This window comes from Megalobrama amblycephala, linkage group LG24 (genome assembly GCF_018812025.1).
Source record: "Megalobrama amblycephala isolate DHTTF-2021 linkage group LG24, ASM1881202v1, whole genome shotgun sequence".
In the NCBI taxonomy this organism is placed as follows: Eukaryota; Metazoa; Chordata; class Actinopteri; order Cypriniformes; family Xenocyprididae; genus Megalobrama; species Megalobrama amblycephala.
In genome coordinates, this window is record NC_063067.1 from 10,984,759 (window position 1) to 11,012,249 (window position 27,491).

The following is a 27,491-nucleotide window of genomic DNA, read 5'->3' on the forward strand; positions in this document are numbered from 1 at the left end:
CCCATATGAGTTTAGTAGATTAGGGAACTGACAGAGTGAAACCTTCCGCATTTGAACCACGCCTGTGGACGACAATGACACAAGTTCAGTAAAGGCTAAACAGGCATTCTTTATTGTTTGAGGTTAATTGCTTTACAGGCTACCAGCATGCTTGCAAATTTCTGGTCAAACTCAAAGTCGGGTTACATATTAGGCAAACAAATGACCAAGAAACAGCAGAAACATGTATACTGAAAAAATACTTTATTTACAAGAGTTATTTTAAGAATTCATTTTTGTATAATCCATTGGAAGACAACAGACTTTTGACATGGATGTGATTTCTACGAAACCGATCATGAGGAAACCTACCCAGGTAGCTTTTGTCATATGGCTCCTGTGTTAACCACAGTGTAAGTTACACGATCGTGTACCTGGTAGAAAACAGTTATTTGTGCAGCCTGCCTTCACATAGGCTAAAGACACTCAACAGTTATAAATTATAACGGCCGTAGTTTTCACCGTCTCGACACCTGTCCGTACACTGGCAGGTGAATCTTTTGTAAACATAAACTCCGATCTGATTAAATAATCTCCTGTTCCTATTGCTACAGAAACTGAATGGGCCAGATCAACTTTAGCGCAAAATAAACTTAAGTGCAGGGCGAATGATGCATATTATGATGGTGCATAACAGTGTTCGATATCTTGATCCACTGATGATCAGGAGTCGCTATGACAAGCTACAGATAATCTGGCCCTGTCAGATTAAGATGATGCACGTTTCCTCTTTTACAAGTTCCGTTCCTTTCTTCCACTCTCATGGAATCTTTTCTACTCTTTAACAAGCATTTATTATTGCACATAACTTCATTAACACAAGCAATCAAAAAGAGCGTCTATCTTATCTGCACTTTTGTCCATGCAAATCTTTTCTTCACTCTCCCTTCTGTCCCTTTCAGTCCACCTCTTCTACACCTCAATGGTTTTGAAGTAGAGTCTGGAGTAGATGTTGTCCAGCTGACTGTGAAGGGCGTGGAACGAGGGCCGTTTGGAAGCCTCCGCGTGCCAGCATTCCATCATAATGCGGTAGATGTTTGGGGGGCAGCGATTTGGACACGGTAACCTGTAACCCGATGACAGGATCTCCAACACCTCCTTATTGTTCTTCCCTGTGGGAAACAGAGTGGCAAATGTATAGAAGATATATACCGTTCAAAAGTGTGGGGTCAGTAAGATATTTTTAAACTGATGACAGTAAATGTTACAAAATGTTTATTTTAAACTTTCTATTCATCAAAGAATCCTGCAAACGTATCAAGGTTTCCACAAAAAGCACAACAGATTTCAACATTGATACGAAATGTTGCTTGAGCATCAGATCAGCATATTAGAATGATTTCTGAAGGATCATGTGACACTGAAGACTGGAGTAATGATGCTGGAAATTCAGCTTTGATATCACAGGAATAAATTACATTTTAAAATATATCAAATAGAAACCACTTATTTAAAATTGTAATAATATTTCACAATATTACTGTTTTTACTGTATATATATATATATATATATATATATATATATATATATATATATATATATATATATATATATATATATATATATAAAATGAAGCCTTGGTGAACATTAGACACCCCAAACTTTTAAAAGGTAGCGTATACACCAATCAGGCATAACCTTTCCATAGTTCCTAGAACTATTGGCTGAAGTACGTGTTCGCATCGCAGGAACTAGGAACGATTTTAGTTCTAGAAACTCCTTACGTTGGAACTAAATTAGCTCCTACTTCAGAGTAGGGTCTAAACCAGCACTATAGAAACTATCAGTGACGTGAGTGTATGTTGATTGGTCAAACACATGCAAACACCCGGCATTTTTAAAAAGCTGTGTAAACATATTTGCTTCACGAACATGGAAAACAGCGATAACAGCATTTAGTTTACCTGTTATCTGCAGTGTTGTGTTCTTTTTTTCCACCTCGGCAATACTTAAAATTGTCATAGGAGATTTCTCTTAGCCCCACTTTTTGCTCTTTCAGTCATGTAGATTATGCGTTTACATTCCATTTCCATTATCATTCACGAAACCCAAGACACACACCAAACACAGCTCCGATCACGGCATCCTCCATTCACTGGTTTTTAGCGTTTGTAAATGCCGCGCTTAAAGACGCTGCCGTCGGCCGCTTCAAAGTTCCTATTCCCGGTGCGAATGCAACCAGTTACATGGCCCGGGGGAGAAATTAGTTCCCGGGGGAACTATCATAGTGGCTAGTTCCCAGAACTGAGTTCCTAAAAAGCCACTATTATGACCACCTTCCTAATATAGTGTTGATCCCCCTTTTACTTCCAAAACAGCCCTGACCCATCATGGACTCCACTAGACCCCTGAAGGTGTGCTGTGATATCTGGCACCAAGATGTTAGCTGCAGATCGTATAAGTTGAGAGGTGGGGCCTCCATGGATCGGACTTGTTTGTTCAGCACATCCCAAAGATGCTCGATTGAATTTGGAGGCCAATTCAACACCTCAAACTCAATGTTGTGCTCCTCAAACCATTCCTGAAGCATTTTTGCTTTGTGGCAGGGCACATTATCCTGATGAAAGAGGCCACAGCCACCAGGGAATACTGTTTCCATGAAAGGGTGTACATGGTCTGCATCAATGCTTAGGTAGTTGGTACGTGTCAAAGTAACATCCACATGGATGGCAGGACCCAAGGTTTCCCAGCAGAACATTGCCCAAAGCATCACACTGCCTCCGCCAGCTTGCCTTCTTCCCATAGAGCATCCTGGTGCCATGTGTTCCCCAGGTAAGCAACGCACACGCACTCGGCCATCCACGTGATGTAAAAGAAAACGTGATTCATCAGACCAGGCCACCTTCTTCCATTGCTCTGTGGTCCAGTTCTGTCAGCATGGTCAGCATGGGCACCCTGACTGATCTGCGGCTATGCAGCCTCATACGCAACAAACTGTGATGCACTGTGTATTCTGACACCTTTATATCAGAACCAGCATCAACATCTTAAGCAATTTAAGCTACAGTAGCTCGTCTGTTGCATCGGACCACACAGGCCAGCCTTCGCTCCCCACCTGCATCAATGAGCCTTGGCCACTGCAGACCGGAAACACCCCACAAGAACTGCAGTTTGGAGATGCTCTGACCCAGTCGTCTAGCCTTCACAATTTGGCCCTTGTCAAACTTGCCCATTTTTCCTGCTTCTAACACATCAACTTTGGGGACAAAATGTTCACTTGCTGCCTAATATATTCCACTAACAACAGGTGCCGTGATGAAGAGATAATCAGTGTAATTCACTTCACATGTCAGTGCTCATAATGTTATGCCTGATTGATGTATAAGAAAGAAAATATGGAAGGTATTTAGTGTTTCTGGAACACAAAATTAAGAAATAGAGCCATACCATCATACGGCATCTTTCCACGTGACATCATCTCGTACAGCAGCACTCCAAAGGACCAGACATCAGATTTGACGGAGAAACGCTGGTAGAGAGCAGCTTCTGGAGCCGTCCACCGCACAGGAATCTTGGTGTTTCTACTAGCTGTATACACACTATCCTACACAGTACACACAAACACATAATTACATACCAAGCATCAATTTTATATGCATATTTCCAGCAATATCTTTGACATCCGACCATTACCTTGATGATGCGAGCCAGACCAAAGTCAGCCACTTTACACACCAGGTCTTCTCCAACCAGGATGTTTCGAGCTGCTAAATCTCTGTGGACAATGTGTCGATCTTCCAGATACGCCATTCCTTCTGCTATCTGACCAGCCATGTAGATCAGGTGAGCAGAGGTCAACACCTGACCCTCCGGTGCTACAGGAAGACATGAGAGGGAAAAAGAGAGAGTTGCTCATTGGGAACATCAGTGAAGATCTGTCTGAGATCACATTGAAAATGTGGGATTCCAAATATAACTTACAGTCAAACCAACATTTATTCAGACACCTTGAACATTTCATTCATTAATACAGTTTATTCACTATAGTTAAAAAAATGCTAATAAAATATGACAAGATCTCAGAGTTAAACTGTGTCAGAAAAAATTTATCTATGTCAGATAACACTTAAGCAAAACACGGCCAGGTCAAAGTGTCTGAATAATTTACGGTTCCAAATTTTTTTTATCAATTTTACTGGTAGTCCACTGTATGAAGAATTATTGGGTTTAATATGTCACAGTTTACTTTATTTTGCTATCCTCACTTACATAAATGAACTATAGTGTCCTGCACCCACTAGCAAAAATATATCAAAAATGTCTGAATAATTTTTGGTTTGACTGTGTATCTGGAAATAAACTGGAAAAATGTTTTATGATTTAATAAATAAATAAAAGTTATGACATTAAAAAAATACTGCAGATTTAGATTTTCTAGGCCACTAATGAAATAAGTATTACTAAGTGAAATTGATCATGTGACTCATTGTACAAACTCAAGCAGCTCAGCGTTATTTTAGTTTTTATTTTAGTTTTATTAATTGAATTACCTTTTATTTTTATATTTTTAGTTTTCATGTTAATTTTAGTTTATTTTTTGGAATTTGTGCTTTTGTCATTTGGTTTTTTTAAAAATTAAAAATTAATTTTTATTTCAGTTTTAGTTATTTTTCTTTTTTCTAGTTAATAATTTTAGTACTTCAACTAAAAATGTTTTCAGTTTATTCAGCATTTCTAATTTTTATTTAGTTAAATTTTTTCAATAAATATTTGCATTTTATTTTATTTCAGCTTTATTTCAATTAACAGAAATGTTTTTTTTTACTTTTAGTTTTAGTTAATAATAATAACCCTGCATTGGATTTCATTTTGGGGATTTCATGCAGCTCGAGTCATTAAAGAAAAAAGGGGAAGGTAACAAATTCCAAGGCATTCTGGAATTAATTTAAATTTTTCAATTCCACTTTCAGTCAAATTTTTATGCTTAAAATATGATTTCATTTCAATGAATGATGCATTAATTCACAGAAAAGAAAATGAAACATTTAGGCCTGGTCTCACAGACAGGGCTTAGCCTAAGTCAAGGTTAGGCCTTAGTTCAATTAGCATATTTAAGTATCTTTTATAAACATACACTAGAAAAAAAACATTACTAGCATACATCTTGGGACAAAACAATGGCAGTGACATATTTTAAGATCTGAGATATTTTAAGAAGCTTAAGCCTTGACTGTGAAACTGGGGGTTAATGTCATTTTATTTTAAGAAGTTGGTTGACAGAATGAAGGAAATGAGTTCAGTGTCAGGGATATAAAAACACTTTTGTGTTTAATGACTTCATGTACTTTTGAACTCTAACAGTAAAACACTGTGGTCAGATACTGCCATAAATGTTTGAGTGCAGATGCGATCGTCTGATAAGAGAAAAAATGCATTGCACGAAATGCCAAGGCCATATACGGTAATCTTGTGCGATATTATACAGTACATTATTCATACATTAACATGCAGGTGCAGTGCACAAACCATTACTCAACACAACAGGGAGGATAGGTGACACTTACAAGAAAGGTATGATTTGAGACTTCCTTTAGTCATGAGCTCTGTGACAATGTAGACCGGCTCTCCTCGTGTGCAGAGAGCCAACAGCTGAATGAGTTTCGGATGGTGCAGGTTCTTCAGTGCGTGAACCTCCTTCACAAACTCATCCACCTTTGTGTCCTCTACAGGGCAGAGGAAGAGAACAAAAGTTTGAAAGTAAAAACACATCAAGAATGAAACAAAACCCAAACAATTAAAAATGAAAATCATTTGTGGGCAAGTTTGAAATCCCAAACAACATTAAAAATTTAGAGTATTTTTTAATTTATTCAGTGTTGAATAAAATGAATGCTTACACAGCAACATTACATAATCTCTATGCTTAGATTGCGCTATGAGAAGATTTCAGTTTTGGCTCGTTCCTGTCATGCATTTCAAATACATTTTCACATCCTCATATGTGTCTTGGTATATTACATAAAATATTTAACTTTAAGAATGGATATCATATTTGTTCATTTTCCTTTATCACAACATCCCAATTCAAGTGTCTCTATTATACTATTTTCAGAGATTCTAACTATAGGTTTACATGCATCCAAGGTTAAAAACACTTTCATTTTCTCATAATATACATTGCGGCAACACCTCTTTCTCACAGTGTCTGAAACAGCTCAGTAAGATTCAGTCTCTCTAAACCCTCCTTTCAGTGAGACTACTGCTCTGATTGGTCAACTCTGCTCTGATTCTGTTGTGATTGGTCTACTCTGCTCTGATTCTGTTGTGATTGATCTACTCTGCTCTGATTGGTCAGATGGCCCAGAAAGACAATTTTTGTGGTGAAAACAACAGCACAAACATCATGTGATGTTTTGTGATATTAGTTTGTCTCACTTTAAAACATTCCATCTTATGTGATGTCACACCTTGTTTGAGCATCTTGATGGCCACTTTCTGCTTCTTTGTGGTCCAGACAGCTTCCCAGACTTCTCCGAAATGGCCTTCCCCAAGCTTCTTGAGTAGCTGAAACTCCTCCCTCGGCCGCTCCCATGGTTCCATGTCAAACAACTCCCTCTGCACACGGACACAGATGCAACAAAGGTTACAAGTGAACTCTTCCCAGAATCTCTCCAATATATATCACATGTTGCTATAAACCCAGCATGCCATGTTGAGCATAAAACTAGAGAGGTTAGAGAGTTGTTATAGTTTGTTAACATCATAAAAATGAGGCAGAAGAGACAAAAAGAAAGAATGGAGGCAATTTGCATTTCCAAGAAAGTTCACTGGGAAAACAAATCATCAGAAGATAGGTTTTGATTTGGTTAAACTATTTCCCCAGAGGAGTCAAATATAAACATGCTAAATGTGCTGTAGTATGTTTGACTCTTTAGAAGGGGAAAAAATTAAGCTTTGAATATTGTGACAATTTATTAATTAAATTAAACAAGTGCTGCATTACATTGATATGTAACTACATGACACATGTGTCTGATGTGTAGGACTGTAACTGAATTTTGTCACAATGAAACAGTATGAAATGATAGTGACTGTGATTTTGACAAATGCGACATGTTTGTGGATTTACATCCTTGTTGGTTCTGAAACAATCAACCAGATTTTAGGGTTAGGGCTTTATGAACATTCTTATATAAAGGTAAAACATCGCCCCTTAAAGGATTAGTCCACTTTTAAATACACTTTTCCTGATAAATTTACTCACCCCCATGTCATCCAAGATGTTCATGTCTTTCTTTCGTCAGTCGAAAAGAAATGAAGGTTTTTGAGGAAAACATCAACAGGTTGAAGGTCAAAATGACAGTTTCAGTGCAGCTTCAAGGGCTTTAAACGATACCAGATGAGTAATAAGGGTCTTATCTAGCGAATCGATCGATTTATTTCGAAATAAATACAACCGTTTATGCTTTATAAACAAAATATCGCCTTGAACGTACTTTCCGCTTCCGCATTCTTCATAACGCTTACGCTGAATGTCCTACGCCTTCCCTATTCAAGTTACGGAAAAAAACGAAACTGGCGCCGCGTTCGTTCCGTTAGTAGAATAGGGAAGGCTTAGAACATTCAGCGTAAGCGTTATGAAGAATGCGGAAGCGGAAAGTACGTTCAAGGCGATATTTTGTTTATAAAGCATAAACGGTTGTATTTTTCCCTAGATAAGACCCTTATTACTCATCTGGTATCGTTTAAAGCCCTTGAAGCTGCACTGAAACTGTAATTTTGACCTTCAACCTGTTGATGTTTTCCTCAAAAACCTTCATTTCTTTTCGACTGACGAAAGAAAGACATGAACATTTTGGATGACATGGGGGTGAGTAAATTTATCAGGAAAAGTGTATTTAAAAGTGGACTAATCCTTTAAGAACAAAATGCATTTACTGCATTAACATTCAGATATGGGTTTAGCATGTACATATACAGCAAAAAAAGGAAATAAATGGAAGCATCTGCTAATTTATGTCTTATAGTACAAAATTAAAAATGATGAAAACTACTACAGAGCAAGAAGAATACAGTATGTAAAAATATCATTTATTATTATTATTTATTTACTTTTTGAATATTAAATATAAAATATTTATAAATTCATGAGAAAATCCAAGTTAATTTGGCATTTTGTTTGAATAATTGAATAATGACAGGCAAATTAACAGAATTGCAGTACACAATACATTTGAATTACACAATATATTTCAGTGCATCATATATAGGACTGTTTATTTAAATGAAGGGATTGTTATAATTGCAATAGATTTCAGACTGAATGATTCCATTCAGATTATGGTGCATAATGATGATGTTTGAAATGTGCATCATCTAATTCATGGATTTATTAAATACAAACTCCCTGAATTGTAATAATTAAGAAATTAAATCATAAAAATACCAGCAACAATGTTACAAAAGGTTGCTGTGCTTCAGCCTCAGTGTCTTCCCTGAAAAGGAGGAGAGAAGAGGCCAAACCCAGACAGAGCGCAAGAAAAAAAGCAACTCTTGTAATGCATTTCTGCGCAAAGCCACTGATTAAGATGAAGGAGAGATTAGAAAACCAAAGTAACTACTGCAGGAATACCAAGGGGCACTTCTCCGGAAACAGACTGCTTCTCTATATGGCTAATTAGATCTCTAATGCAGAACTGATACCCATGAAATGGAACACCTATTTATAAACATTAGCTTCTTGAGAGCAAAAAGTGGTCTATGAATGTGTGTATTAAATATTAAGAGTGTCATACTTGCTGTACGCACGGCTGGTCTAAGGGGCATCCCAGACTTCTGGAGTTGTGCTGGTAGTATCTGATGAGCTCATCCAGAGTGCCAAAAGAGATCTTGTCGGATACAAAGTAAGCACCAATAGCTGAGCGATGAATACGGAAATGGAAGACACTATTTTCACTTCTGGCTGTGAAGCAAAGAATAAATTAAGGATTTTCCAACATAAATATTTTTGGAACATATTGTTTTTAAAGACTCTCTCTAATTTTAACCCCCTTTTTTGGTTGAGATTCACTGCTTATATGGTCCCAGAAGCTTCAATGAGGAACGTATAAAATAATGATTTACAAATGTAATATAGTATAAATAAACCTATTATTATCTTCCCATCAAATTATTTTAAAATGATTCTCACTTTATTAGTCCAGTTTAATCATACTGCATATTATATTATATTATATTATATTATATTATATTATATGAGCTGAATCAGAAATGTGACTGGAAACCAATTATTTGAATAATGCAAAAAAATAAATAAAATAAAAATAAATAAAAAAAATTTTTTTTATTAAAATTATACCCAAATGTAAGTAAAATAACATTTTTAGTGGAGGACTTTAGAAGCATGTTATACAATTGGAAATACTGTGTATAAGCAATTTTAACAAGATCAGTAAAAGATTATTAAGCATAAACCTGCTACATCAATTTTACACATATTTTTTGGCTATTAAAACAGCCTTGGGGCTTTTGAGACATTAAAAACAGAATATTATGAGGGTAAAAAGCACCCGCTACTCTCCTGTGGAGACAGAAAAACGCTTAGTCAGTTGTACATGGAAGACCAATATGGTGTTACAAGCTGTGGGGTAGAAAGAAACAAAGAGAGCGAGAGAGAGAGAGAGAGGATGGAGGATAAGCAGAGAATGGATATCTTATGCAGAATATAATAAGATTGATGAAGTGGAGGCTGTCGTCATGCAGATCAGACAGAAAATGGGAGATGAGAAAAGAAAGAAGAAGATGAGAACGGAGATGATGTATGAGAGAAAAACAGAGGAATATGGACAGGCGGTAGGTCTCCAGGCATTCAATCGAAACAGTGCGCGTGAGAGAGGGAGAGGAAATAAGGGAACAAACCTGAGATAGTATATTCATCGCTGTGGCTCTCACTGATCCTCACCAGAAAGGAACCGGTTTTATTCTGAGAAGCCAAAAGCAGCTTCTCAGCCTTTTGTCTATTTATATTCCCATAGTACCATCTGTAAAGCAGACACACATAGCATAGCCGAATAATGAATAAATACTTCATCATAACCCATCAAGACCATGTCCGGCTCATATTTTACAATAAATACATCAATAAATAGTCATATTGAAAATTTGCATTTTTAAATAGTCATAATCAAAGTATTTTTATTCATCATATCTGTGTGCATTTAATAATGCTGATTCAGATAAAACCAAGAGAAATGTGCATAAATGCCATGAATTCTTAACATATTATTATGAAATATTAAAAAGTTTATTTATTTATGAGAGATAAAAGCAAACACAGCACATTCACTGTGTCTACTGCATGTACAAGTTTTGGTTTGAACTGTAAGGTATAATATTAGTAATATAATCTTTTATAATGCATTTTTAATGAGGCCCGTTCACACCAAGAATGATAACGATAAAGATGTAGTTCTAAAAATCGTTATGTAAAAGAATAACAGAGTCCACAGAAACGATATCGCTGGGATCACTTTCAGAATGATAACACTGACAGCCAATCAGAATCCATTCAGAATTCACTTGCGCATTTAAAATGGCAGACGACATTGCGGAGAAGTTAATCGCCGAAGTCCAGAAAAAGCCACCACTTTTTAACAAGTTAAACCCCCTTTTCAAGGATACTTTAAAGAAAATGTATATATGGAAAACAATCAGCCGGAATAAATGGTGAGAAGTATTAACGATGAGATCATACCAGGCTAGCAAACAGTGTAACATAAAATTACCTCAGGTATCCAGCGCTAGTTTTGACAATATTTTCTTGCTTCCTTTGAAGTTGAAGTGAAAAAGACTAGGAGTTGTTTTTATTTCACTATATTGACTTCGTCAGCTAAATTCACTGTTAGATTAAATCGATTACATTATCTATTCACTCGAAACATGGCATGCTGAGGACATCTACTAGTTAAAGCCGTGTAAATGCAACAAGAACAGCAAAAACATGTTGTACACACTTCAGAAAATAAACAGACTGTTATCGTTCGTTGGTGTGGACGCAAATATAGTTATCGTTTATATTTATAGTTGTCGTTCTTGGTGTGAACAGGCCTTAATAGTCTTTTTACCTCATAGACATAGCATTAGTATGAGTGTATTTTATTGTAATTATTTGCTGACACATACTTATTGTCAATCCTACTGTAATTATGTCAGCATGCAATATGTGTAATATGGGTACTGTACCATAAAATGCTACTCACTACAAACATCTAAGATAATGGACATCAAATTTGAGATTGTTGTATGAAAACTTAAATCACATTTTATGACAAATACAGTTGTGGCCAGAATTATTAGCCCCCTTTATAAATATGATCAAAGATGACTCTAAAAATAAATCTGCATTGTTTATCCTTTTGATCTTTAATTCATAAAATTAGCAAAAATCTAACCTTTCATTGAAGGAAAAGAATTGAAAGTGGGGGGAAAATAACATTAAGAAATAAATGTTTATCTCCAAAACACGTTGCCCACAATTATTAGCACCCCTAGAATTTTTTATGAGTAAAATATCTCTGAAGTATATTCCCATTCATATTTAAATTTTTTTAGCTCACCGGGGTGATCATGAACATGAAATTGTCCAGCCATGACTTCCTGTTCCACAGGAGTATAAACATGAGGAAACACAAAGGCCAAATTCCCTTAATCATTCATCACAATGAGAAAAAACCAAACAATATAGTTCTGATGTGCAGCAAAAGATTGTTGAGCTTCACAGAATAGAAAGTGGCTGTAAGAAAATAGCTGAAGCATTATCCCATTATCCCACTATCGGGGCAATAATTGAGAAGCTCCAATCAACTAAAGATGTTACAAATCTGACTGAAAGAGGACATGTGTCTAAATCGTCCTAATGCGCAGTGAGGAGGAATGTTTAAGTGGCCAAAGACTCTCCAAGGATCACAGCTGGAGAATTGCAGAGATTAGTTGAGTCTTAAATCTCAGAAAGCCTAAAAAAAATTATCAAAAGCACCTACATCCCCACAAGTTGTTCGGAAGAGTTTCAAGAAAAATCCTCTGCTCTCATCCAGAAACAATCTCCAGCATATTCAGTTGTAAGACAAGACTGGAACTTCAAACGGGACCGGCTTCTGCGGTAAGATGAAACTAAAAAAAGAGCTTCTTGGCAGCAAACCCACCAGATGGGTTTGGTGCACACATGGATAAAAAGTACCCCATGCACTGCTGGATCTTTAATGTTGTGGGCCTATTTTTGTGCTGGAGGTCCTGGACAACTTGTTCAGATATATCATATCATGGATTCTATCAAATACCAACAGATAAAAAATCAAAACCTGACCACTTCTGCTAGAAATCTTATAATGGGCTGTGGTTGGGTCATCCGTCGGGACAATGATCCAAAACAAACATCAAAACCAGCACAAAAATGTGTCACTGAGCACTAAATGAAGCTTCTGACATGGCCATCCCAGTCCCCAGACCTGAACCCCTAAAGAGAATGAGTGGAGTGAACTGAAGAGAAGCACCAACATGGAGCTGGAATCTGAAGGATCTGGAGAGATTCTGTATGGAGGAATGGTCTCTGATCTCTTGTCAGGTGTTCTCCAAACTCATCAGGCATTATAGAAGAAGACTCAGAGCTGTTATCTTGGCAAAAGGAGGTTGCAAAAAGTTTTGAATAAAAGGGTGCTAATAATTGTGGGCAATGTGTTTTGTTTTTGCTAATTTTATAAATTAAAGATCAAAAGGATAAACAATGCAGATTTATTTTTAGAGTCATCTTTGATCATATTTATGAAGGGGGCTAATAATTCTGGCCACAACTGTATAACAAAGATATTTCAACATAAAATATGGGACTCCCAATATTTTTTAATAAATTATTCTTCAATATATGTTGAGTTTTGTAGAAACACACGACAGAAATTAGCCTGACAATAATTGTTGCCCTATAAGAACATATAAAACCAATTTGTCTAATATACTGGATGTTCAGAATCAGAAGGTTCCCTTATTTCACGTACATTTATTACACTTTTACACTTAATACTCTTATATTAGCTCATATTTATTCAAGTGAGAGAAAGAAACATCTCATATTTTGCCCACATTAACCACGTTCAGCTTCTCACAGTAAACACTGTGGCGTCATTCAAAGTGTTGCCATGTTAAACATGGGTGCGGCAGGTGCACATGCCTGTTTTGCACAATCCCATGGTGCTTCAGTTTCAGTGAAACTCTGGCAGGTGACAGGTGCACTAACACACACAACTCTGAAATAACAAGCCCGTTACCTGTCAACACTATTTAGGAGGTCTTTATAGTGAGGACAATTGACTGACCCCGTTATAGCAGCAACCAAATAGTAGTAAAGGATAGCGCAAATAAAAGAAAGCAGTGCACAGCTCATTGTTCACATGGACAATGATGAAGGCCATTGTGAATGAAACGAGTGCAGGGATATGAAGCTTCCTTGGCTGAGCTCATGTAAAACCCAGACTAGGCACACTGCTGATTTCAAAGAAATATTTTAAAGGGTTAGTTCACCCAAAAATTTAAATAATGTCATTAATTACTCAACCTCATGTCGTTCTACACCCCTAAGACCTTCGTTCATCTTCAGAACACAAATGAAGATATTTTTGATTAAATCTGATGGCTCAGCAAGGCCTGCATAGCCAGCAATGACATTTCCTCTTTCAAGATCCATAAAGGTACTAAAAACATATTTAAATCAGTTCATGTGAGTACACTGGTTTTAATATTTCAAAGCGATGAGAATATTTTTTGTGCGCCAACAAAACAAAATAACGACTTTTTAACAATATCTAGTGATGGGTGATTTCATAACACTGCTTCTTGAAGCTTCGGAGCTTTACAAATCGAAAACACGGGCACTGATTCGACGCAAAAGATTCATAACGCTCTGAAGCAGTGTTTTGAAATCGGCCATCACTAGATATTGTTAAAAAGTAATTTTGGGGTTTTTTTGGTGCACAAAAAATATTAATTCATATAAATTAATATTGAACCAGTGTACTCACATGAACTGATTTAAATATGTTTTTAGTACCTTTATGGATCTTGAGAGAGGAAGTGTCATTGCTGGCTATGGAGGCCTTGCTGAGCCATCAGATTTAATAAAAAATATCTTAATTTGTGTTCTGAAGATGAACCTTATTGTTACAGTGTGAATTATACAATGGTTTTCAGGGTCTAATTTAAAAGAATTCAAAATAAGACATTACAACATCTGAAGAATTAGTGATTTTCAGGGCACAATCTGTCGAGGTTCGTCTCACGCAATATTTGGTGTGACTAGTCTAGTGCCGTTAGCCAAACGTCAATTAACCAAAGACACTAGAGGTTTTGTTGATATAATGGACAGGCTATCCAGGGCCCCTATGCAGGTTGTTTCTGTTGGCTCTCCTCAGTTGAAATGGCAGTAACCTACTTGTCATGGTTCATGGACGTAGCACCAGAAACTAATCACAACAAAAGCTCGGGAGCAGTGTACTGTTGCTATGATCACCTCTTCTGGCTGCCTGCAAATATATTCTTTTACATTTAAAACTCCTGTCATGTATATGAGAAAGCAATGTTTACTAAGACCAACCTTTTGTTTTGACCTAAGGTTCAAGCCTTAAAGGGTTAGTTCACCCAAAAATGGGTTTGGAATGACATGAGGGTGAGTAATTAATGGCAGAAATTTCATTTTTGGGTGAACTAACCCTCTAATTATGGTGACTCCCCAAAACCGACCATTTTTCACAACCCAATTATAAGGCTCTTAAACCTAAAATAATTTTACGGGGCTTTATAAACAAAATCATGTCAATGAAAATCTAAAATGCAATGTTTATTTGATGTGTATCGGTAAAAAATATTAGTCCAATATGAAAACAACAGAAGGCTAAATAATTGTAAAGTTCAACCATTGACATGTGTAGCCTATTGTATAGTGTCAAGCTCTTCATTCAACTCTAGGAAAAATGTGCACTGGAAAAGACTAGTGGCTGACTATGAGTAATAATTTTCAATAAAATATAATGAATATTCTAAATGAAATAAAACATCTCACTAATATAATGGCTATAGGTAGGATACATCTATTGATTGTCAGCACTTACTTGTAGTTAGCGAATTCATCCTGTACTAGGGCCACATAATTAGCAGGGACCAGTCCGGACTCCAGGGATCCCGTCAGCTTCTTGGCAAGTACATAATCTCCCCTCTTTTCTATGACAGACAGTTTGTCCCCTTCTTTCACCGTCAGCTCTTCCTCACTGCGGGCTTCGAAGTCGAACAGAGCCGCGTACAGCTGCGACGGCTTCTTCTTAGGAGCCGGGACCCGAATATCACCTGAAACGGTGCGGATCTCGGCCGGACGAACGACATTCGGATAGTAAAATTCGGGCCATATCCAGTCCCATAACCTCTTCAGGCATGGCATACAGCTGCGACAACACTTCTCCATCCCAGCCCTTTCCTTCTACGGACTCCAGGGTAGCTAGAATATCTGGCAGCTGTCCACCAAGCGAAACGGTTGAAATTGAAAATAAAAGAGGTGTGCGGGTCCCTTACCGATGGTGACAGACCGTCCGTAGCGATTCTATACCGGGATCGCCTTTGTTGAGCTAACGCGCTGGCCGCGATCATAGCGGAGGATCAGGTGAAACCGGTTCTGTTTCGGGATGGATCACAAAGGTATGCGGAAAAGACATGTTGGAGAGTTTAATGAGACATTAAGACGAGGAGAAGATTTTGTGGTTGAAGTACCTTGAAGAACATCCTCTTTTCATCTTAATCTAGGCTCTGTTTGTCCATGGCGTCCCTCGATCTTCTCTCATAATGACCGTTGCAGTGCGCCGCAGCATTCGGTGCCTCTATCCGCTCCGGAGCAAAACGCTTCGCAGTGTGTAAACTTGGCTGCAAGCTAACCTTTCTCCTGTAGTGCGGTCATCTGTTCACTATAGGCACAAGCCCACACTTGGAGCTGGAAACCAGTAACCCTTTATTTTTAGATTCGCCTTTAATCGTTAAACGTAGACTATACATCTCCGACAAATATTTGCATTTATTAAAACACGTCCCTCCTGTAAGGACTAAATTTGCATGCATATGCATCAAACGTTTTGCTAGTTGGAAAATAACATTATTCTATTATTTTTCAAGACACACAAACACATAAACCCACGTCTGTTATAGCTACAGGATGGGTGGTAATTTCATATTTACATGAGTTACAATTAATACATATTGTTTTAAATTATTAAGCTGTAATTATTTAAACCACTAGCACAAATAGACCCGCCCATACATGTGTGTTTGTATAGATGTTAAAGTCCCCATGAAATTATTATTATTTTTTTTTTTTGGCTTATGAATAAGTTAGCCTTACTGTTATAAGCTGGTGTGCTCCAAACCAATGACAAAATTCGCATTTAGAAGATATAAGTGTTCAAAACTTGCAGTCTCTCACTTCCGCCAATATGAATTAATGATTTTGATGAACACTTCAGATTCTCATCAGATTTTCTGTCCAATCAAATGCTCTCTAGAATGTTAGGCATCCCCCCTCCTACATTAAAAAATAGACACTGAAATCATATTGCTATTTTCTACATGGTGAATGGCACATAGTGCACTACATCAAAGTCGTTTAAGACAAGTCATTTCACTTGGCGGCCATCTTTGAAACGCCTCTCGGGCATCCAAGTGCAGCTCCTACCACTTTGAATGGTGAAACATCAAATACTCCAAAACTGTTTGCTAAGATTTCGATTAAATTTCATATTTGAAATCACCAATGAAATCTGATAACAACTGTCTCATAAATTTTGTTTCTAAACGCTCGAATCATGACAAAAAACGGTATTTTTCAGGCTGGATCAAGCTAATGCGCAGTCCTAAATGTGTCTCTTGGGCTTCATTTCGGAGGCGCGAGTCTGGCTGTTTCTATAGGAACCCGAGCTTCTAACGGCCGCTGCAGTGATGCGATGACTTTACCAATCGGCGATTGGCTCTTATTTAGAAGGCGGGACTTATTCCGCCATATTGTGCGTTGCACTTTCTCCCATTCAGAACAATACGAGTGACGCATCTTGTGTTATTCTATAGCCTTTGACTATATATAGTGGATAGGGAATGATTCAGACAGTGTAAATATGCTTTCATCTGGGGCGAATTAAGTCTGGTTTCATGTTAATGTCACATGAACCGCTGGAATCGGGTCTCCTGCACAAACAACATGCTTGAAATATAAAATGAATGCCTATTGCATCATAAACTGGAAACAGATATTGGAAGCAAAAAACATACCTAATATAATATAAACTAAGCTAGCAGGCTAATCGGGTAGATGTATGCTATGCTAGTACATAAGGTGACTAAAAAAAACAGTAAGAATGAGAAATGCTTGATTTCACAACCTATAGCTGCAGTTACATACTAATATATGAACCATGTAATTTAAAAGGTCATCATAACGCATTTTAAACAATATAAATTATAACGTGATTTTGCAGGAATCATAATCAGGTGCTACAAATACTACGCATTAAAAGCCTGTTGAACCAATGGGATCACTCGGGGTCCTAAAGGATACCCGATTCCTGAGGGGACTCGATTTCTGACCACACCGCTCTAGAGACACAATAGCACAAAGCGGATCATATGCGTGAGCCGGAGCGTACCCGAGAAGGTATCGGACCCATTTGAATTCTGCACAGAATGCTGTATTTCAAAGCAATATGTAGACGATTAGGAGGAAACTACGGCTTTACTGAGCTCAACGGCTCTGGCCGAGCTGTGATATAAAAACGAAACGCTATTGGCTATTTTTTAAAAAGGGGAGGAGCTGTTTGATATGTCCTGCCCTGTCTTCCTGTTTCACTGGAAATTACGTCAACACACTGAATAATGCTGTGTGTTTCAAGGCACTTCAGTGGGCCTTTAAATAATAGAAACATTTTATTTTGGGCAGCTTTATGTCTTTAAAGGGATAGTTCACCCGAAAATGAAAATTCTGTCATCATTTATTCACCCTCAAGTTGTTCCAAACCTGAATGAGTAAATGATGACAGAATTTTCATTTTGGGGTGAACTATGCCTTTAATTCTTCTCTCATTATTTTGCATGTTCTGCACATTTAGCATACTTCTAGGTTTCTGCTATTTAGAAAGTATAGTAGGCTACATCTGGGAGGTATTCCAGAAAGCAGGTATAACATAACTCGGGTAAGTTATAAGTTAGAGATAACTTTCAGTTCTAAAAACGGTATTAGCTTTCATGCTTTCTGGAATACATCCCTGGTCTACATAAAGTTACTGGATATGTATATTATAATTAACCCACTAACATATTACCATCACAAAAATGAGAGGAAGGAGATTATAGAATAAAGCTCAGTTGTAAAAACTTGCATATGTCAGGAAAGCAACTGCTCTGGTACCAGTGGCTTTACACAGAGTATATGTGCGTGCGACTCTATAACCCATGTTCGAGCATGTGAGACTTCATTGTTTCCCGCGTCTGTGATTTTTGTGTGTGTAAATACATTTTGGGTAGAATCTGAGCATCATTAAAATGTCGTAAAATAAACACCCAGTAAACTGGCCACCACAGGGCGACATCTATGCGGAGTATGTAATATCCACCTAAGTTATTTAACCCCTTAACTGCCACTCCCATTTTTGAGGAATAGACCCCAACTTAAATTGTTTTAAATCTTGTATACTTTTGAGCACAGGTCTCCTTATAAAGGGGACACTTGGCAGATTATTTTAGAAGTAAAAGAAAAAATGTGAAAGTGAAATAAAAAGTTACTGAAGTTTTGGTTTAGGAACATGTAAAATATGATTTCTTAGAATTTATATAAAATATATATTTTACAAAACAGCTTTTTACTCTAGTTTTTCTTAAAATTTTAAAAGAAAAAGTTTTTCTTAAAATTTTAGGTTGATATCTCAAAAATGGAGCTTTCAGTAAAATTTAGTTTGGGCGCAGTACCCAACTTTTCCATCCATGCTCCATTGGACTCCATTTCCATATAGCCTATATATGGTTTGAGTGACCTGAACCATTTATTTCCATAATGTTCATACAATTTATGAAACTGACATCCTATTCAGAAGTAGTATGGGCAGAATGGCAGTATTTGGTTTGAATTCAACCTTTAAAGGTGCCCTAGAACTTTTTTTTAATAGATGTAATATAAGTCTAAGGTGTCCCCTGAATGTGTCTGTGAAGTTTCAGCTCAAAATACCCCATAGATTTTTTTTTAATTTAACTGCCTATTTTGGGGCATAATTAGAAATGAGCCAATTCAGGGTGTGTGGCCCTTTAAATCTCGTGCTCCACGCCCACGGAGCTCGTGCTTGCCTTAAACAACATAAAAAAAAGTTCAAACAGCTAATATAACCTTCAAAATGGATCTTTACAAAGTGTTCGTCATGCAGCATGTCTAATCGCGTAAGTACAGTGTTTATTTTGATGTTTACATTGATTCTGAATGAGTTTGAGGCTATGCTCCGTGGCTAACGGCTAATGCTACACTGTTGGAGAGATTTATAAAGAATGAAGTTGTGTTTATGAATTATACAGACTGCAAGTGTTTAAAAATGAAAACAGCGACGGCTCTTGTCTCCGTGAATACAGTAAGAAATGATGGTAACTTTAACCACATTTAACAGTACATTAGCAACATGCTAACGAAACATTTAGAAAGACAATTTACAAATATCACTAAAAATATCATGTTATCATGAATCATGTCAGTTATTATTGCTCCATCTGCCATTTTTCGCTGTTGTTATTGCTTGCTTACCTAGTCTGTTGATTCAGCTGTGCACATCCAGACGTTAATACTGGCTGCCCTTGTCTAATGCCTTTCATAATGTTGGGAACATGGGCTGGCATATGCAAATATTGGGGGCGTACACCCCGACTGTTACGTAACAGTCGGTGTTATGTTGAGATGCGCCTGTTCTTAGGAGGTCTTTTAAACAAATGAGATTTATATAAGAAGGAAGAAACAATGGAGTTTCAGACTCACTGTATGTCATTTCCATGTACTGAACTCTTAACTATGCTGAGGTAAATTCAATTTTTGAATCTAGGGCACCTTTAACACACACATAAAAGACATGCAAAAAGAACAAGATTTTTCATTTTCACTGCTATTTCAGAATAAATATCTGAACATGCTATATGTTGTTGTTGTTGCAAATTAATAAATTATTGTTCCTCTGTCATTTGCTTTGAAAAATCATAAAACTACATATATGAAAACTACAACTTGTAAGCTTTCGCTAGCGGGACGGTGACAGTTAAGGAGTTACCAACATTATATTTGTCTTAAAACTGTGGGTTATATATTGATACTCAAAAGCCCCAAATTAGGCCAGTGCCTAACCCTAATCCCTATTATTTCAGTGATTTTCAACCAGAGACCTGAAGCCATGAACACAGGCATTAAAGGTCTTCCAAGTGGGCAATAACATGATTTAAAATGACTAAAATGAAAATAATCAAATAATCAAAATACTGCAAAAAATCAAGATGCACCAATAAACTGACATCTAAGCACCAGAGGAAATAGCTTAGCATTCGAATATTGTCTTGGATGATGGGGGAGCGTTCTCATTAAGCAGTTTCAGGTTTTACTTAGATAGCAAAACCTGACCCACACACAGATGCAGACAAATACAGTGATGCTGATTCGAAATTTTTCCTTGGGGGGGGGAAGAAATACAGCAGCTGGATTTGATATATAGCACACTGTTTTATTAGTATATTTAGCTTTGTGACGTACAGCTTGGGAGAAAAAAAAAAAGTCACAATGTCATGTCAGTGACATTTTAGCAGTGACATCCCACTGGAGAAAGCTTTATCTCAAATCATTGGTTTCATTAATGAAAGTGATATGTTAGGAGCCGCCCATGCTGTTTTGCATTAAACAACAGAAATTGTTTTTTTGTTTTTTTTTTTCATTTTCATTCAATCTTTCAGTTTCTTCACATATGTATCAACACTTTCTAAAGAATTAAAATATTTAGCCACATGTACTGAAAAAAGTATTCACTGTTATATATATTTAACACAATAAATATAAAAAAGGATTTATTTCATATATATTATGGTATTAAAGTGGGAAATGGGTCGCCGATAAGACTTCTTTTTCAACTATAAAACAGCAATCATTTACCTGAGGTTTTCACTCTGCTGTTCTTGTTCTGTAATACTTGACGTCTGCACCCGACGACGGGTGCGATAATGGCTTTTAATCATTAAGGAACAGCCGGATGCGTTATCCCTAATGGCCAGAGGAAAAGATTCATTTACAACAAGCCTTCTTCATTTTGTGGATCTGTTGACAGCAGTTACAGAAAGTGATTGGGGTCAGTGATGGGGGTCTCCCAGACAAAATTACTGACTGTAAATGCATGGACATTGCTGCAAGTCCCATTTCCCTTCACTAAAGATGATCAAATTAAACAATGCATGAAAAGAAGGGAAAAGCATTTGAATTAAACAAGAAAACAACAAAAAAAAAAAAAAAAAGAGAGAGAAAATCTCCAAAATCTGTACATGTAAACATCACACTTCCACTGAGTCCAAAATGAGAAGGAAAGAGACAGTTTCACATTGGTATTAGGTACATATCAAAACCAGAGCCGACGTCATCAGCTCTTTATGCAGGAGGAAACCAAGACGGGATGGAAAAGATCCAAAACACCAACAAATTATTAAAGAGAACAGACTAAAACTGGGAACCACATGAATTTGAATGCAGCTGTACACCACTGTGGTAGAAAAATAAAAGTCAAGTTGTTTTTTTCTTCTTTCATTTCTTTTTTTTCTTTTTTTTCTCTTCAGAGCTATACATCTGATCAAACCAGAGCATTTTTCTTGTGTAGTTTAGCAGCAACCATAACCAGCGTCACACCTGAATGCAAAGCATGAACCCGTATAGGACCATCCGTGTGTTTGTGAGTGATGCCTTTAACGTATGACAAGTGGGCTGTTTAATTGTACATAATATCACAGTAGATTGCGGTGCTGATTAAAAAAAACAAAAAAAGGTTCTGAGGTACCATATGACAGCTGAAGGGGTTTCTAATACATTGTTAATAAAGGGACATTCACGACAATCGGTTCTGTTAAGCCCCTTTTAAAGGCACGACGCAGTAACTAATCAGAAAACTTGGTCTTACAGTACTGAGATAATAGTTCTTTGGGGTTTGTGACGCAAGAGGAATCAGGCATCAGGCTGTCAACGTACTGGTGCTAATGTCTATCACTTCAACTTTAAAGCCTGTGCAGCGTGGGATTGAATTTGCCCTCGGAGTGTGAACCTGCAATCCGGTGTGACCGTGGTTTGGCTGGCTGCTTGGCATGTTGACATCCTTGTTTGGAATGTATAGGCATACAGGACAAACTTCACATGTGATGTCGGTACAAAACAGTTCTGAAAAGACCACTTGCGATACAAAAAGAATTACAAAATAATAGTAATCGAGATAATTATAAAAAAAATAGGAATCAGATAAAAAGGTTTTCAACAGTGGGCCACAAGGAGTCCTCAGCGGCTAGCATGAGAACTCGGATCTGAGAGTGAGAGATGCTCTGATTATGGCTAAAATACCCCTCACTCTCCCGGGACGCACTGCGCTGTACGACCACACACAGAACACAGAGCATGGAAACAAAACCGTGAACTAGTTTCACCTTTTTCAAGATTGTCGTTTGCCTCATTTTACAGTTTGTTTTTCAGTAGCTGTCCTTGAGTGAACCGGAGAGAAGAAACACCGTACGAACAGATGAACGCTTCGCTTTTTTTTTTTTTCGGCTTCTCCACACAGACGCGATTAGCAGGTCCATCTCCGTCGTACGTTTTTATAAATCCATAGAAGAGCGTGTGAGGTTGGCGTATAATCAGCAGCGTTTGACGGCAGTGGGACCCATATCAGACCTCAACGAGAGAAAGACAGATGACCGAGACAGCAGCTAGAAACCTCTATTACCTGACCTCTCACCATCTGTGTGTCTAGAGCGGACATGACAAGAATGACATGGAAAAGAAGGTGAGAAGGATATGAATAGAAACAGCACAGAAAAGAAGGAGAGAGGACGTTTGATCTTTTTTTTTTTTTTCAAACCAACCCCCTTGAATGTGCAGGTCAATTTTGTGAAAAACATGTCTATGGTTTAAAGGGTTATTTCAGCCAAAAATGAAAATTCTGTCATTTATTACTCACCCTCATGTCGTTCTACACCCGTAAGACCTTCATTCATCTTAGGAACACAAATTAAGATATTTTTGATAAAATCCGATGGCTCAGTGAGGCCTCCTTTGACAGCAAGATGATTTACACTTTCAAACATATTTAAAACAGTTCATGTGACTACAGTGGTTCAAAATAAAAAGGAAATAACGACTTTATTCAACAATATCTCGTGATGGACGATTTCAAAACACTTTCATGAAGCTTCGAAGCTTTACAAATCTTTTGTTTTGAATCATTGATTTGGATCGTGTATCAAACTCCCAAAGTCACATGAATTTTTGAAATTTCGAAACGCTTATGTAACGAAGCCTCGTTTACTGAAATCGTGACTTGAACGCTCCAAACCACTGATTCGAAACAAAAGATTTGTAAAGCTTCGAAGCTTCACGAAGCAGTGTTTTGAAATCGATCATCACTAGATATTGTTGAATAAAGTCGTTATTTTGTTTTTCTGGCGCACAAAAAGTGTTCTCGTCACTTCATAACATTAAGGTTGAACCACTGTAGTCACGTGAACTGTTTTTTAGTAGCTTTCTGGGCATCTGAAAGTGTAAATTAACTTGCCGTCACTGGAGGCCTCACTGAGCCATTGAATTTTATCAAAAATATCTTAATTTGTGTTCCGAAGATGAACGAAGGTCTTACCGGTGTGGAACGACATGAGGGTGAGGAATAAATGACAGAATTTTAATTTTGGGGTAAACTAACCCGCTAAATTTCACTCCAAAAATCAAAATAATAAAATCAGAAATTGTGTTTTGTGAAAATGAAAACTATTGTTAGGACAGTAATATTTTTTTGCATGACTTAAGCATATTTCTCCACAATTCTCATTAGCGTAATGCAAAAAAAAAAAAAAAAAAAATTATATATATATATATATATATATATATATATATATATATATATATATATATATATATATATATATATCATTCATATATTTAATATATGTAACTTATTCTGCTATATTAAAATTATAAAGTATGTAAACATCTTAGTAATATTTGTAATCTTTATATAATGTAGATGTACTTTAATGAAAAATGTATTACAGTATTTCTACTGTAATTTTTGTACTGTAATAAATGAAAAAAAAAATATTTATAATTGAAATGATAAATTACATGATTTAACACCACTTTTAAAAAAGTGAAATTTTAGGACGCATTAAGGTAATGAGAATTTGGGTGGAAAATGTGCTTGATTGACATCAAAATAATGTCACAATTAAAAAGTCTTGGTTCTACAAGCAGACTTCCTTTTCTTAATGCAAAATATAATTTCTTATATATATATTTTTTTGTATCTGGGGGTGAAGCAAAATGGATTCTACCCTTGAAAATATTTCCTTATCACGTTCTCTCCTGAAATGAAGTAAAAGAAACAGCGAAGGCAGTCAGAGATGACAAGAGGTCAAGGACCATTTATGATGAGATCAATGTTAAATAGAAAGATCACGCACAGTGAGGACAAGCCTCACGCTGACAATTTTGCATATGTATTCACATCTATAGCAACATTCTAATTAACAAATCAATATCGCAGTAGGAGGCTGGACTGTGAAGGTCTACCGTAAATATAATACATTAAGAAGAAATCACTACTTCTATATATCTGTACTGTTGTGTTTTGAACGGGGGTGTCAACATTGCACACAAATATGTCTTAAGAGAGCAGTGTAGTCTCCAGTCACGCTCACTCATCATCATGGCTTTCAATCATATGTAGGTCCTGGTCACGTGATCAAGCATGTAATGATTCTAAAGGCTTCTCAGCGGGGGTCATGGTAGCCTCTCTGTATTAGCCTGTCTCCTTTAGGGCCAGAAATGCGTTTGATTATCTTCTGCATTGCGATATTCTTTCTCCATCCCCCACTAGCAGTGCAACACGGAGCCGCCGAGCTCCTCAACCATAGATCAGCACTGCCTCTGTGTGCAAAATGGAGCAAATTAGAGTGACATTACTGTCAGTCAGTCCCTAACCAAATCTACCTCGCTAACTACACATTTTTAAACCTCTCCTGCTATATTCAGTTCACTAAAGACTCTTTAGCATATCTGTTTGTGTCGTATGCGTGTTCATGTGTGTGTGCGCGCCAAGCTCTTGTGCCAATGATTTGATCCCAGTTGAGATTTAAGCACACACCGCGCTTTTAGAACAAATCAAACGAAAGCAAACACAAGCAGCCCTCAGTATTAAATCAAACACCCTCGACCAGAATGCAAAACGGCTTTCTTCTGGATTTGGCTTCCATATTGATTTTTTTTTTTTTTTTTTTGCCTTGTTGTTTCACCTTGAGGTGCTCTGGTTGTGTTTGGGAGGCTTGAGGTTTCAGGTTTGTGGCGTTACGTTGGAGTCCATAGCAGCAGAGTGGATTAATGGCCATTAAGAAAAGTCAACAGATAAAAGACTAACAGCTTCCATTCCGGATCCTTCCTCTCCATCTCCCTCCAAAGTAGAATACTAAGATGGAGGAGAAGAGGACGTACAGGAGAAATGGAAGGACACATAAAGAAGAGGAGAACGGGAGGTGACACGTACAGAGGACACGTAGAGAGTTGGCATCTGCGAAACCGAAGGGTTTAAATGCATTAGGAAGGGTCCAGTCCCAAAACAAGTCCAGTGTATTTTTGCAATCAATACCTTGAAATAGATCGGGATATATACATTTGAAGAAGGTGGAAAAGAAAATCTGCACTTCAATTACAGGAACAAATTCACTCCCACTCTCCGCTTTCGATGCCCAAATCAGTGGACCGTGAAGTGGAGGATGGACAGGTGATAATTTTCTTCTCCCACATACAGAGGGACACGCTGGGAGAGAGATAGCAGGACAGACAGGCTGAGGTATTTCCAGGTGAGCTTCCACCTGCGTATCTAAATGCATAAATTAATGATTCAGAGGTCAGAACGAATGGAAAAGTGCTTCAGGACACAGCGAGTGCTTATTTACAGCAAATACAAAGGTCTCTTAGTTGTTTTCCTCTTGCTCTTTTTCTCTTCTTTCTTTCCATTACACCTCCAAATCAAAAGTGTCTTCATTTAGTTAGTGCTGTCTGGAGGATTGGCGCGCCGTAATTCCTCCTTTGAAGTAGCTAAAGACAAAGAAAATCAGAAATCAATGGCTCTCAGAGGGGCATGGAGGCAGAATGAGCGGAGGGAGGCTGTGGAGAAGGCATGAAATGCAGGAGCAGAAGGCGGAGGATACATCGAACCGTCCGCTTCAGCACTGCGGTGTCCTTCAGAGATTCATCTCCACGTTTATCCTCTTCCTCTGTCGGTCATTCTCACCGAAGCGATATGAAAGCAAAAGCTTGATGAAGCTGTGTTTTCTCTCTCTTCTAAAATTTTTAAGAGCCAGATGGTTTTCCTTGGTGGCCGGAAAACCTCTGACAATGAGGATGATGATCATGTGAGGGACACAGTCAGTTATGTGGTCCAGAGGGACATGGGTTGATGTAGAGAGAGAGAGCGCAGAAGATGGGTTCAGTTCTGTTGCAGTATGAGGTTCTCCAGCTCATCTGCCGATCGTAGCAGGAAGGCCGCGGACTCACGGTATCCCGCGATCAGCTGACGCACCGCCGCTACCTCTGTATGGCTGAGCTGAGCTGAAGCCCCGCCCCCTCCTCCATTCCTGCCGAGACTACTGGAGCTTGACGAGGACGAATTCGATGCCAGAGACTTCATACTGAGATCAGTAGGCCCTGAACGGAGAGAATAAAAATATAATTATGGACATAAGAACACAGACAAGGTAGTTCTTAGGGGAGGATACATATATTGATTTTATGATTAATCTCTAACTGCATTTGAATGACCTCAATATCAAATCTTAAAATCCCAGGATTGCTCTTTTACTCTCTTTTAATCTACAGTCCTATAGGAAATAAAATGATGGTGTACTGAAATAATGGCATACCCACTGAATCACCAGTGTAATCCAATCTCTTTTAAACCAGTTTTTTAATAGGGCTGTCACTAACAATTATTTTTGTAATCGAGTAATCGGTCGATTATTTTGATGATTAATCGAGTAATCAGATTTTTTTTGTGGTAATAAAAATAGACCTAAGGCTGCTCTGAGACGCATATAACCTGTGTGTATTCATTTAATTAAATTGCATATATTTGTTTGATTTTAATCGCAGCCTTCGTGATTTCACAATAGCACTATGCTATGTTATGATTTTAAAATG

At 37.4% G+C, this 27,491-nt stretch overlaps 2 protein-coding genes across 3 annotated transcripts in view; both read right to left on the minus strand.

The window, feature by feature from the left end:
- Window positions 1–228: 228 nt before the first annotated feature.
- Window positions 229–16,583, minus strand: srms (src-related kinase lacking C-terminal regulatory tyrosine and N-terminal myristylation sites). Its single transcript, XM_048178286.1, has 8 exons — window positions 15,133–16,583; window positions 9,899–10,020; window positions 8,776–8,942; window positions 6,448–6,595; window positions 5,545–5,703; window positions 3,674–3,855; window positions 3,428–3,584; window positions 229–1,151 (listed from the first exon to the last, which is right to left on the minus strand). The coding sequence occupies exons 1-8, from the start codon at window positions 15,477–15,479 to the stop codon at window positions 952–954; spliced, it is 1,482 nt and encodes a 493-aa protein (XP_048034243.1). The 5' UTR covers window positions 15,480–16,583; the 3' UTR covers window positions 229–951.
- An 8,996-nt stretch (window positions 16,584–25,579) lies between these two features.
- The window catches only part of nol4lb (nucleolar protein 4-like b), a 122,512-nt gene continuing 120,600 nt past the window's right edge, over window positions 25,580–27,491 (minus strand). For both annotated transcript variants that reach the window (XM_048177471.1, XM_048177470.1), the window contains exon 11: window positions 25,580–26,999. In XM_048177471.1, the coding sequence (XP_048033428.1) occupies window positions 26,782–26,999 (218 nt within the window). In that variant the 3' untranslated portion in view covers window positions 25,580–26,781. The remainder of the gene's footprint in view (window positions 27,000–27,491) is intronic.